The sequence below is a fragment of the Oppia nitens genome, unplaced genomic scaffold, assembly GCF_028296485.1.
Source record: "Oppia nitens isolate AA-2021 unplaced genomic scaffold, nextdenovo-longstitch-racon4-pilon3 scaffold33_pilon_pilon_pilon, whole genome shotgun sequence".
NCBI classification, from domain to species: domain Eukaryota; kingdom Metazoa; phylum Arthropoda; class Arachnida; order Sarcoptiformes; family Oppiidae; genus Oppia; species Oppia nitens.
The window spans coordinates 475337-487500 of NW_026533214.1; the positions used below are offsets into that span (position 1 = coordinate 475337).

At 31.1% G+C, this 12164-nt stretch overlaps 3 protein-coding genes across 3 annotated transcripts; all 3 read right to left on the reverse strand.

The window, feature by feature from the left end:
• Positions 1-3804: 3804 nt before the first annotated feature.
• Positions 3805-4630, reverse strand: LOC128956908 (uncharacterized). The gene is made up of 2 exons (XM_054302624.1): positions 4505-4630; positions 3805-4372 (listed from the first exon to the last, which is right to left on the reverse strand). The coding sequence occupies exons 1-2, from the start codon at positions 4559-4561 to the stop codon at positions 3815-3817; spliced, it is 615 nt and encodes a 204-aa protein (XP_054158599.1). The 5' UTR covers positions 4562-4630; the 3' UTR covers positions 3805-3814.
• A 2630-nt stretch (positions 4631-7260) lies between these two features.
• LOC128956905 (uncharacterized) lies at positions 7261-8657 on the reverse strand. Its single transcript, XM_054302621.1, has 2 exons — positions 8534-8657; positions 7261-7971 (listed from the first exon to the last, which is right to left on the reverse strand). The coding sequence occupies exons 1-2, from the start codon at positions 8567-8569 to the stop codon at positions 7315-7317; spliced, it is 693 nt and encodes a 230-aa protein (XP_054158596.1). The 5' UTR covers positions 8570-8657; the 3' UTR covers positions 7261-7314.
• Positions 8658-9574: 917 nt separating this feature from the next.
• LOC128956853 (uncharacterized) lies at positions 9575-10492 on the reverse strand. The gene is made up of 2 exons (XM_054302564.1): positions 10301-10492; positions 9575-10231 (listed from the first exon to the last, which is right to left on the reverse strand). The coding sequence occupies exons 1-2, from the start codon at positions 10460-10462 to the stop codon at positions 9575-9577; spliced, it is 819 nt and encodes a 272-aa protein (XP_054158539.1). The 5' UTR covers positions 10463-10492.
• Positions 10493-12164: the final 1672 nt, after the last annotated feature.

Below are 12164 nucleotides of genomic sequence, written 5' to 3' on the forward strand. Positions count from 1 at the left end.
GAAACATTTTTTGTTGTTTTTACATTTTTAGTTATATAAGTTAGTATTGTATATATTATATTGTATTGTGTGTGTGTGTTTTTGTGATAACAAAAATTATCTTGAAAATAAAAGTTGATAATGGCTATAATAAATATAGTATTAATCATCGTGTACGTGTGTGTGTGTGTGTGTGTGTCATATGATTAAATTGTACATGTATAGTTTAATTTACCTGTTTAGTTAATTGGGGGGGGCAAATTTGAAAAACGGGCCCAAAAAAAAATATTATTTATTTTTATTATTAGTAAATTATAACATTATAACATTACTAAATAAATAAATAAAGTTTATATTAGTTAAAATTATATTATATTATTAAAGTTAATAAATATAAGATTATAATAAAAATAGTAAATACATATCTAATACAATAGTAAAAAATATTAATAAATACTAATAAAAAGTTTTTAATAAATAATTTTTAAGATTTTTTTTTTTAAATAATTAATTTTGTTTATTAATTCTATAATCACTAATATTACTAATATTATTATTACTATTACTGCTATTATTATTATTATTATTATTATAATTATCGGCTTCCGATTGTTCATAACTTGGAGGTCTATCCATATCATAACTATTGCCGACTGCGGCCATTGCGGCTCCGGTAGTATAGATTACTGATGGTGGTGATTGTTGCTGTCCACCAATCGTGGACCAAACACTGGTCATGGGTAGCGCCATGGATGACGGCTGGCCACTGGCCACTTGCATCTGGTGTACAAATTGTCTATTGTTTTGCGGTGCAGTCGACAGGACCGGTAGGTTATTAAGTGCATCGGTGGTAGTGGCAGCAGACCTGGCCCTGGCAATTGCCTGTCTGGTACGCATACGATGGATATCGTAGGCCAACCACAGGGCCAGTCCGGCACAGATCACATAGAGTGGGATCACGACGATTGGATAGAGTTGCCAACCGGACCAAATCGATGACACAATGGTCAGTACGGCTATGAAGACCATTAGTCCACTGTAGGTGACAACCGAGTGGTAGTCTACAGTATACGTACCGTAGATGCTGAGCATCTGTAGCAATATGGCTATTATGCCGACCGATAGCAACCAACTGCGGGCCGTATGCTGTTTGGTTGAGTGTATGGGTAAGTATGTGTGTGTGTGTGTGTGTGTGTGTGTGTGTGTGTGTGTGTGTGTGTGTGTGTGTGTGTGTGTGTGTGTGTGTGTGTGTGTGTGTGTGTGTGTGTGTGTGTGTGTGTGTATATGTGCGTATATGTGTATATGTGTGTATATGTGTGTATATGTGTGTATATGTGTGTATATATGTGTATATGTGTGTGTTTATGTATATATATATATATATATTGTAGCGGAATAATAATAGATCACTTAAAACAATAGTAAATGTACTCAAATTATATATTTAATTACTTATATGTATTGCATAGTTATATGTTTTGACTGCAGTGTATAATGTGTTAAATACATAGTAATATATGAGATTTGTATTCCCATTGAAATAACATTAACGGCATATTTAGTAATAGAAAACACGGGTTTAGTATACCCATAGAAAATACATAAGCGGCACATTCACTATTATAAATATGGGTTTAACATTGCCATAGAAATAACATTAGCTATACTTTAACATACAAACATATAGGTTTAGTTTGTGACACATATAGTGTCAGCAAATGCAGTGACGCACTTGCGTTTCAGTAAATACTATTTAACCATTGGTTTAAATATTTTATATACAGGGGTTAACAAGGGTTTTTGTTTCCTATACTTTAACATTAATGAATTAATTAATTTCTATGCACACTTGTGTATTGTATTTTAATGCAAATGAGAATTTGCCTTTAGGTGGTAGTGTGCGACTGATCAAAAATAGGCAGAGTTTGAATTAACCAATAAGAGCAAAGTAGTAGTGTATTCAAAAGTAGTCATCAAATATGAATGCAGAGTTTAACAGTTTGCGCGCGCAATAGGCAGTGGCTTATGCAGCGATCAGACTGCTGAGCTCTCAGTCGAGCGAAATGCTCGACACAAGTTGTCTTACTCCTGAACTGGTCGGTTGCCGTCACTTTGCTCCGCAATACACTGTAGTGTATTGAAATACATTGTATTAGTTTTAATTTTATGTGTTATCAATAAAACTCGGTTTTGGTATAAGTCCCGAGTAAGTCATTTGGGCCTTTGGCCCGCGCTTTCTCTTTTCTCTCTCTATCTCTCATACTTTCTCTCTTCACTTCATCTCTGGGCTCCCTTGCCGTGTCAGTCTCGTGTTCCCTTCCCGTGTCCATCACCACCACCACTACTCAACATTGGCCAACACAGCACCGCTCAATACACTGGCCGATACAACACTACTCAACTCAGGCCGATACAGCACCGCTCAACACTTAGGCCGTTACAGCACCGCTCAGCTCATTGGTTCATCATAGCCGTCACCGCTCACCGCCAGATCCATACCGTGGTCGCAGATGTCATCACTACTATGGTGTTGGTACCGACTCAACGCTAGGACCGACTAGGACCGACCGACTTTGGTGCCGATAACGTCGAGTCAGCACCGGACACCATAAGCAACCCATCCAACCGTTTCAATATATATATGTGTGTGTGTATAATCATGTATGTGTGGGTAAGTATATGTGTGTATATGTGTGTATATTTGTGTATATATGTGTATATGTGTATGTTTATGTATATATATATATATGGGTAAGTGTATGTGTGAGTATATGTTTGAGTATGTTTGTGGGTGAGTGTATGTGTGATGAGTGGGTAAAAAAATCAACATTAAATTACTGTATATATAATTTTTTTTTAAGTTGAATAAATTTAAATGAATATATAAAAAGTATAAAATATTTTTTTGTTGTTGAAAAAATCTATTTTAATAAATTAATAGCTTTTTAAGATATTATTATAAAATTTTTAATCATAAAAATAAAAAAAATTCAAACAAAAAAATAATTTATACCTTATTTGATGACATCATATATGAATTATTGTTAACAATAATAACCGATAGGCTGACCATAACAATGGTTACCATTACTGTTAGACAATTAAGGAACAGTAGTATACGTTTACATAACCGAAACCCGGGACCACCGGTTTGGGTATTATTATTAGTAGTATTAGTAGTGATGTTAACCATCTTATTAAATTATAATAATTAAATATTTTGTTTTGTTTTGTGTTTATACTTTAGTTTTCAATGTCATTAACAATAAGTTTATTATAATAGGATATTATTATTATTATTATATATTTTTTTGTAATTTTTTATGTTATATGTTATCATCAATTAAACAGTTTTTTGATAATAACCACAACAAGTGATTTATAATACTGTACACAGTATTGTAATCTATAAATATTAAATACAATTGAATTGTAATAAATTATCTTGGTTACAAAATATTTAAGATATTTTTATATATATATATTTAAATAATAACAATTTATTTGGTTTTATCAAGATTAATTTTATAAATTATTAAAATATATAAAATATCAAATACTTGTAATTTAAAATAAAAAACTATAATTTATTCAATTTTCAAAAAAATAAATAATTTATATTAAAAATATTTTTTTTTTATAATGATAAATATGATAAATATATTTTACATTACAATACTGTTAGAACATATTTAGCACAGGTATGTAATACATAGTATGTATGCTGAGCACAGTTAGTTTGATTTAATATACAATAATAATAATAATGTTTATACAATTAGTATTACATTTTTTTTATTCATTAGCAACACTACTATTATTATTATTATTACTACTACCCATTAGTTTGTTGATAACTGGGCAGCCTGTCTACTGTCATAACATGGCTATTGGCTCCGGGATTCAATGGATAGATTCCTGATGATGATGACGACGATGCTAATGATGTTGATGATAGTGTGGTACTCATGTATAGCACTGCTGGCCCATCATTGACCACCAGTGGCTGACCAACGGGCGGTGTCAACGGTATAGTACTAATAGGTATATCCATAGAACATGGTAGTGATGGTGGTAGTGTAGCACCTGTACCACAAACGATAGCCTTGTTATGTGCACCACCACCACCAGCAGCAGCACGTATTTGGCTTAACTCGATCACTATCAGCCACGACATACAGGTGCACACAAAATACAATGCCTGAACCAACCAGTCCAATAACAGTTGAGACCATAGGGCAGCCGAATATATACCCAAACCGGTAACAATGGTAACTAGGAGGCTGTACATGATTATCGTACAATAGTGGACCGTATAGATAGCGCACAGTCCCAGTAGTTGTACTAATAGACCGATTAGACTGACCGATAGTATCCAACTAAGTGCCAGTTCCTTGAATACATACAGTAGTAGTTTTAGGGGATCCATAGATTTTTTTATATATATAAAAAATAGTTAGTTATATATACTGTATTAATCAATATGTATGATAACCCCCCCCCCTTCCCCGCCCATCCCCCTTACCTTTTTGTATGAGTTGGACGGGTAGTTACGATTGATATAGTTGACCGATACGGCCATTACGATAATATTGGCAAATAGTGTGACCAAACAAAATGATTGTAATGTCCGCCTACGGAACAGGAATCCCGGATCCATGAATGGGTTAATATTGTTATTATTATTATTATTATTATTATTAATCATTGTTTTGTATTTATTTAATTATTATTTAATTATCAATTATTAATTAGTATTATTATATTTATTTAATTACTGTATAATTATTAATTAGTGATTATTATTATTATTATTATTTACATTTAATTATCAATTATTAGTATCTTAATTATTATTAAGTAAATAACTACTAATTTTTTGTTGTTTGTTTTTAGTATTTACCACCAAATTATCATTACAAACAAAATATACTAATATAATAAAAAAAATAATACAATATTTTGTTTGTTTGTTTTATCAAATTTTTGTTTTAATTAATTTTATAATATAAAAAATTTATTATTTTTATGTTTTTTTAACTAACATCTAAAAAGCTAAACGTATATTAAATAACAGTATATTTTATGAGTTAATATTTATTTTTTCTTATATTTATTATATTATACATAATTGGTGTTTAGTTAATACAATAATAATAATAATAATAATTAATTAATTTATAGTGTTTTTATATTACTATAGAAATTATCTATTATATTAAATATTATAAAAATTGATAATAATATTAAATTTGACATTTATTTTTATACAGAATAATAATAATAATAATAATAATAAAATATAATAATAAATATATTTTTTTAATACTCTATAAAATATATATATAATAATAAATTAATTATTATTGCTATCAATATTGTTGTTAATTTGTTGCCGCAGTTTGCTGATAACTGGGCGGTTGTCGGGCATACTGGCCATCATCACTGACACTACCGTCACCACTGGCTCCGGGATTTAACGGATAGACTTGACCGCCGCCACCACCAACACTACTACTAGTAGTAGTAGTAGTAGTCGTCGTCGGCTGTATCATCGATAGCGGACTAATCATTTGGATGACACCCCCGTGATTGCCGCCACCAAACTGTGTCGTAGTTGTAGTCGCGGGCAATATAACAGCAGCCGACTGCTGGTGCTGTCCACTACCGATAACAGTAGTCTGGCCGACCATTGTTGCCGCTGGTGTCGTATAGACAATATTATTGGTGGTAGTGCTGCTGATGGTGTGCACCGGTATGATACCTGACTGCCAGGCCCTGGAAATGGCCAGATTCTGGCGCAGCCGACGCAACTCGTAGGCAAACGTCAGGGCCAGACAACTGCACAGTAAGTACAGGCCAGTCAGCAGCCAGTCGGCCGGAAATTCCGTCCAACTAACCGATCCTATACTTACACAGCCAGTGACGACCATCAGTATGCCGTACACAGTGATCACTAGCAGGTGCTCTCTATGAGAGCCGTACAGACCGATGAACTGGAGGGCCAGTCCCGGTATATTGACAGCCAGTTCCCCTTTGGTGGCAGTCTATACATATATACAGTATATATATATAATTAGGACAGTTATCTAAAGTCTAGTACAGTATATACATGTATATAATAAATACCGTACATCTCTATGATCATAACTATAATGATGGCCATTGTTTATATAGTTCATCGATAGGCCGACCACAACAATGCCGGCTATAAGTGTTATACTTGAAAAACATATGACTGTCCTCTTGCGGTACCGAAAACTAGATGTTTTCATTGCATTCACACCATTATTATTGACAATAACGGGTTGATTGGCATTTAAATTATTATTATTATTATTATTATTCATATTAGTAGTAATAGTATTATAATTAGTTTTTTTCTAAAAATATTGTTTTTATATATATTGTTTAGTTTACTTTTTAATTTTATAAAATATAAAGTTAATTATTAAATAATATATTTAGTATCGCATAACTTATAGTATGTTAAAAGTACTCAAAAATTAATTAATTCAAGTTTTACTATAGATATTATCCATATTAATTGATAATAATAAACATTTAATTTTAATATAGTTAATTAGTTAATAAACAAATTTTTTCGATTAAATAATTTTTAAAATAATTATTATTACATTACTTTTATACTATTATAGATATTTATGAAATCAATTCAATATTTACTGAAAATAACCAAAATATTGATAAAAAAAATAATTTTAAATATTAATTTAAAAAAAAATCTAACTAATAATTAATAGTTATAGTTGTAATTAACTAAATAGAAAAAAAAAATTTTTATTTTAATTACTATTTATACTTTTATTTTTTGTTAATTTAAAAACTATAAGTTATATAAAAATAATGTTATTTAATTTTTACAGTTTGCAAATTGTATATAATGTATATTTTTAATTAAAATAAAAATCTTAAATGATTTTAGATTATTAGTTATTTTTTTCATCAATTTTTTTTATTGTTTCAATGTTTTTAATGTGTAAACTATTGTCAAAATTAATTTTGTTTAGTAAATAATATTTTAATCTAAAAATTTTTTTTGAATTAAATAATATTATAATAACTTTTATATGGAAAAAATCGTAGTAATAGTTAAAATTTTAAAATAGTTTTAAAATAGACGTTAAAATAGTTTTTAAAAAAATCACTGTATATTTAAAGATTAATTAATTAATAACAATATTTTTTGTCGGCAAATAGTTAATAAAAAATAATAATAATTAATTATAATTAAATTAAATTTTAAAAATATACTACAAATACAGTATAATAATATTATAACAATAATTGTTAGCATTATTATTAGTATTATTATTAATAATGTTTATTGGTCTCTGATTGTTGATAACTGGGCGGTTGTTCGGCATACTGGCCACGACTGGCTCCGGGATTTAACGGATAGACATGACCACCGCCAGTAGCTCCGGGCTGATGATGATACACTGTCGAAGTGTTGGCCATCATAGTAGTACCACTAGTCGGCTGTATCATCGATACCGGACTAATCATTTGGATGACACCCCCTTGATTACCATATTGTGTAGTAGTAGTAGTCGGCAATATAACGGCCGACTGCTGGTGCTGTCCACTACCGATAATAACAGTGTTGCCCATTGTGGCCGGTGTTGTATAGACAAAATTATTGGCCGTATGAACCGGTATAACACCAACACCGCCGCCGGCAGTGGTTTGCCATAACTGGGCCGCAATGGCCGCATTCAGCCGCAACCGGCGCATCTCGTAGGCAAACGTCAGGGCCGTACAACTGCACAGTACGTAGAGGACAGTCAACAGCCAGTTGACTATAAAATCGGACCAAACGTTTGTACCGATGGACAGACAGGCAAACAGTATCATCAGTAGACCGTAGGATCCGATTGCCTGTTCGTGTTCTCTGTATGAGCCGTATAGGCCGACAAACTGTAGGGCCAGACCAGGTATATGGACGCCCAGTTCCCATTTGGTGGCAGCCTATATATAGATAGATAGATAGATAGTGTGAAATGCATATAATTTATTAGGAGGACAGTTATCTCTAAGTGTATATACAGTATATCAGGGTTGCGAAATGGGGGTAGAAGGGGTAAGACCATCTTACCCCCCATGAACTAAGGTCAAAAAATTTATTAGTAATTTATTGGGAATTTAGTGGGAATTTAGTGGGAATTTAGTGGGAATTTAGTGGGAATTTAGTGGGAATTTAGTGGGAATTTAGTGGGAATTTAGTGGGAATTTAGTGGGAATTTAGTGGGAATTTAGTGGGAATTTAGTGGGAATTTAGTGGGAATTTAGTGGGAATTTAGTGGGAATTTAGTGGGAATTTAGTGGGAATTTAGTGGGAATTTACTGAAAATTTGGCAACAAATTGTCGTTTAAAAATGCAATAAAAATTGTTCACTAACCCCCCCCCCCACCCTATACCCCACAAGCTTTTTTAGAGATTTTTTACATTTAACCCCCCTTTACCCCCCCCCTGAAATTGAAAACCTTTCGCAACCCTGATATATATACAGTATATATATAAATACCATACATCTCTATCGTAACGCATATAATTAATATCATTCATTGCTAGGCCTACAACAATTAGGCCCCCAATAAGTGTTATACTTGAAAAACATATGACTGTCCTCTTGCGGTACCGAAAACTTGATGTTTTTATTATATTATTATTATTATTATTATTGACAATAACTGGTTGATTGGCATTAAAATTATTATTATTATTATTAATAGTATTATAATTCATATTATTATTTTCCATATTATTATTATCCATATTATTAGTATTAGTAATATTATTATTGGATTCTGTATATGAAATGATGCAAAAAAATTAATTAATTAATTGTTATAATTATTATATAAATTTAATATCAATATAACTTTATATATATATATATATATATATATATACAAACAAAATACAAAACTAGTTTTTCTCACACAATATTTTCTATTGTTTTTTATTTTATATATAATAGTTTATTTGATAAAAAAAAATTTTTTTTGATATATCATCATATGTGACTCATAATTAAGATATGTTTTTTATTTTATTAATTATTTACTTATACAATAATTATTTTTTTTTATAAAAAATAATGTTTTACTATAGAAATAATCACAAAATAATTGATAATTTTTTTTAACACATTTGACATTTTAATTGTCACTTAATAATAATAATAATAATATACAGGTATTAATGTATAAACATTATTTTTAGCTTGATAACATTGTTAACCATGATAAAAAATAAAACAATATTGAATTTTTATTATTGATGATGATGATGATGCTACTAATTAAATTTGATAAAAATAAATAAATAAATAAAAGTTGCCAAAAAAATTAATAATAATAATAATAATAACTAATTTTTATCTATATTTCTAGTAATACTAAATATACATATTTATATAAAATTAAATTAAAATAACAATTTATTAGAATTTTTTTTAGAAAATTAAATTAATTTATAAATATATATATATAATAACAGTCATAAATAGTTTTTTAAAAAATGATTATAATTATATAAATTAATTAACAATAATTGTTAACATTATTATTATTTATTAGTCTCCGATTGTTGATAACTGGGCGGCTGTTCGGCATACTGGCCACCATTACTACCACCACCAACAATGGCTCCGGGATTTAACGGATAAACTTGACCGCCGGTAGCTCCGTGTTGATACACATCCGAGTTAATAGTGTTCGGCATCATAGCAGTCGACTGTATCATCGATACCGGACTAATCATTTGGATGACACCCCCGTGATTGCCGACATACTGTCTGGTAGTAGTTGTCGGCATTATAACAGCCGACTGTCCACCGATAACATTGTTGCTGACCATTGTTGTCGCAGCCGGTATTGTATAGACAAAATTATTGCTGGTTGTGTGCACCGGTATAACACCACCAACACCAACAGCACCGGTAGTTTGCCATAACTGGCTAATGGCTTGATTTAGCCGTAATCGGCGCATCTCATAGTAATAGACCATGCTAACACAACTGCATATCAAATACAGTACGGTTAGCAACCAGTTGGCGGCAAACTCGGACCAAATAGCCGATACTATACTCAGGCCGGCAAACAGTGCCATCAGTAGGCCATACCAACCGACTACTTGTTCGTGCTCTTTATGGGCGCCGTACAGACCCAGAAACTGTATGACCAGACCAGGTATATGGACTCCCAGTTCCCATTTGGTGATAGTCTATATTATAATAGTATAGATAATACTTATGTTATATACTATTATACTGTATATATATATATACTATACATCTCTATCATAAAAATGATATTCACTGATATAATGGCCATTAATATAGTTCATCGATAGGCTGACCACAACAATGCCGGCCACAAGTGTTATACCAGCAAAACATAGGACTGTCCTCTGGCGGTACCGATAGGCCGATGTTTTTAACATTGTATTATTCATACCGTCATTATTGATAACAACTGGTTGCGGTTGATTGGTATTAAAATTATTATTATTATTATTATACATATTATTAGTATCAGTATTAGTATTAGTATTCATAATAATTAATTTTTTATTATAGTCTATGTGAATGTCTATAGACTATGTATTTAAATAATAATAATAATACTTAAAATAAATAAATAATGAAAATATATATATATATTTTTAATTTGTTTGATTTTTATGTTATATATAAATTTTTAAAAAAAAATTTACGTTAAAAATATGAGATAATTAATATTTAGTTGCACTTGCTAGATGAAATATTTTTTTATATATTCAATATTAAACTACTTATACTATTGATAATTGTAATTGAAATGTCAACACTAAATACACTAATAGTTATTTATATAATCAAATATTATAATAATAACTAATAGATAGATAAATGCATTTATAAATACTATGGAAACTTTATATTGTAAATTATATATTGATATATATATATATATATATATATTATTTATTTTTTAAAAAATTAATAAAATATAAATATTTAAGATTTACAATTAGTGTAATTTATTTTTTGTTTGTTAGCTATATTATTAACACAACAAAAAACAACAAAAATAATTTTTAAAAAATAAGTGTATTAAAAAAAAGTGCCCAAAAAAATAAATAATTAATAAAAAAAATATTAAATAAATTAATATACAAATAATTATTGTTATTAGTATTTATAATATTGTTGTTTATTGGTCTCGGATTGTTGATAACTGGGCGGCGGTTGTTTGGCATACTGGCCACCATCACCACCACCACCAACACCAGTAGCTCCCGACTGATACACTGTTGAACCATTAATGGTTACCGTAGTTTGAATGACACCCCGATGATTGCCGCCACCGCCGCAGCCGCCGATGCCAGTCATAGGCAATATAATAGGCTGCTGTCCACTACCGTTGCTGCTACCGCTGCTGTCGCTACTACTCCCGCTGCTACCGCTGCCCATTGTGGCCGATCCTGGTATTGTATAGACAAACTTATTGTTTTGGTGTACCGGTAGGATAGCTGGTCGTCCACCACCAGCACCACCACCGCCGACACCATAACTGGGCACACGTTGCCACAGCTCGGCAATGGTTGCATTTGCGCGCAACCGACGCAACTGATGGGCTAACCCCAGACCCAGCCAACTGCACAGAAAGTACAGCCCGGTCAGTAGCCAATTAGCCCAAAATTCTGACCAAATTGCCGATCCGATGCTCAGACCGCTAATTAAGGCCATCAGCCAGCCGTACCAACCGATTGCATGTTCGTGGTCTCCACGGGCGCCGTACAGGCCGAGTAACTGGAATACCAGTCCCGGTATATGGACTCCCAGTTCCCATTTGGTGGCTGTCTATTAGTAGATAGATAGATACTGTAATATAGTATAGTAAACATATATATTATATTAAATTTTACTATACATTTCTACGATAGTAATGATAACTATCGAAATGATGGCCATTAATATAGTTCATCGATAGGATGACCACACATATACAGGCTATAAGTGTTATGCTAGCAAAAAATATGACTGTCCTCTTGCGGCACGGAATAGTTGAGATTTTTATTTGATTATTATTATTATTATTATTATAACCACTATAATTGATAATAACCGGTTGATTGCTATTATTATTATTCATAGTAGTAGTAGTAGTACTCA

Coding starts and splice junctions, on each gene's coding strand:
- LOC128956905 (XM_054302621.1), bottom strand. CDS start 8,569: ATGAATGATATTAATTATATGCGTTACGATAGAGAT. Junction 7,972..8,533: donor ATATGCGTTACGATAGAGAT/GTATGGTATTTA, acceptor ATCTATATATAG/GCTGCCACCAAATGGGAACT.
- LOC128956853 (XM_054302564.1), bottom strand. CDS start 10,462: ATGAATAATACAATGTTAAAAACATCGGCCTATCGGTACCGCCAGAGG. Junction 10,232..10,300: donor ATCATTTTTATGATAGAGAT/GTATAGTATATA, acceptor ATTATAATATAG/ACTATCACCAAATGGGAACT.
- LOC128956908 (XM_054302624.1), bottom strand. CDS start 4,561: ATGGCCGTATCGGTCAACTATATCAATCGTAACTACCCGTCCAACTCA. Junction 4,373..4,504: donor CGTCCAACTCATACAAAAAG/GTAAGGGGGATG, acceptor TATGTATTCAAG/GAACTGGCACTTAGTTGGAT.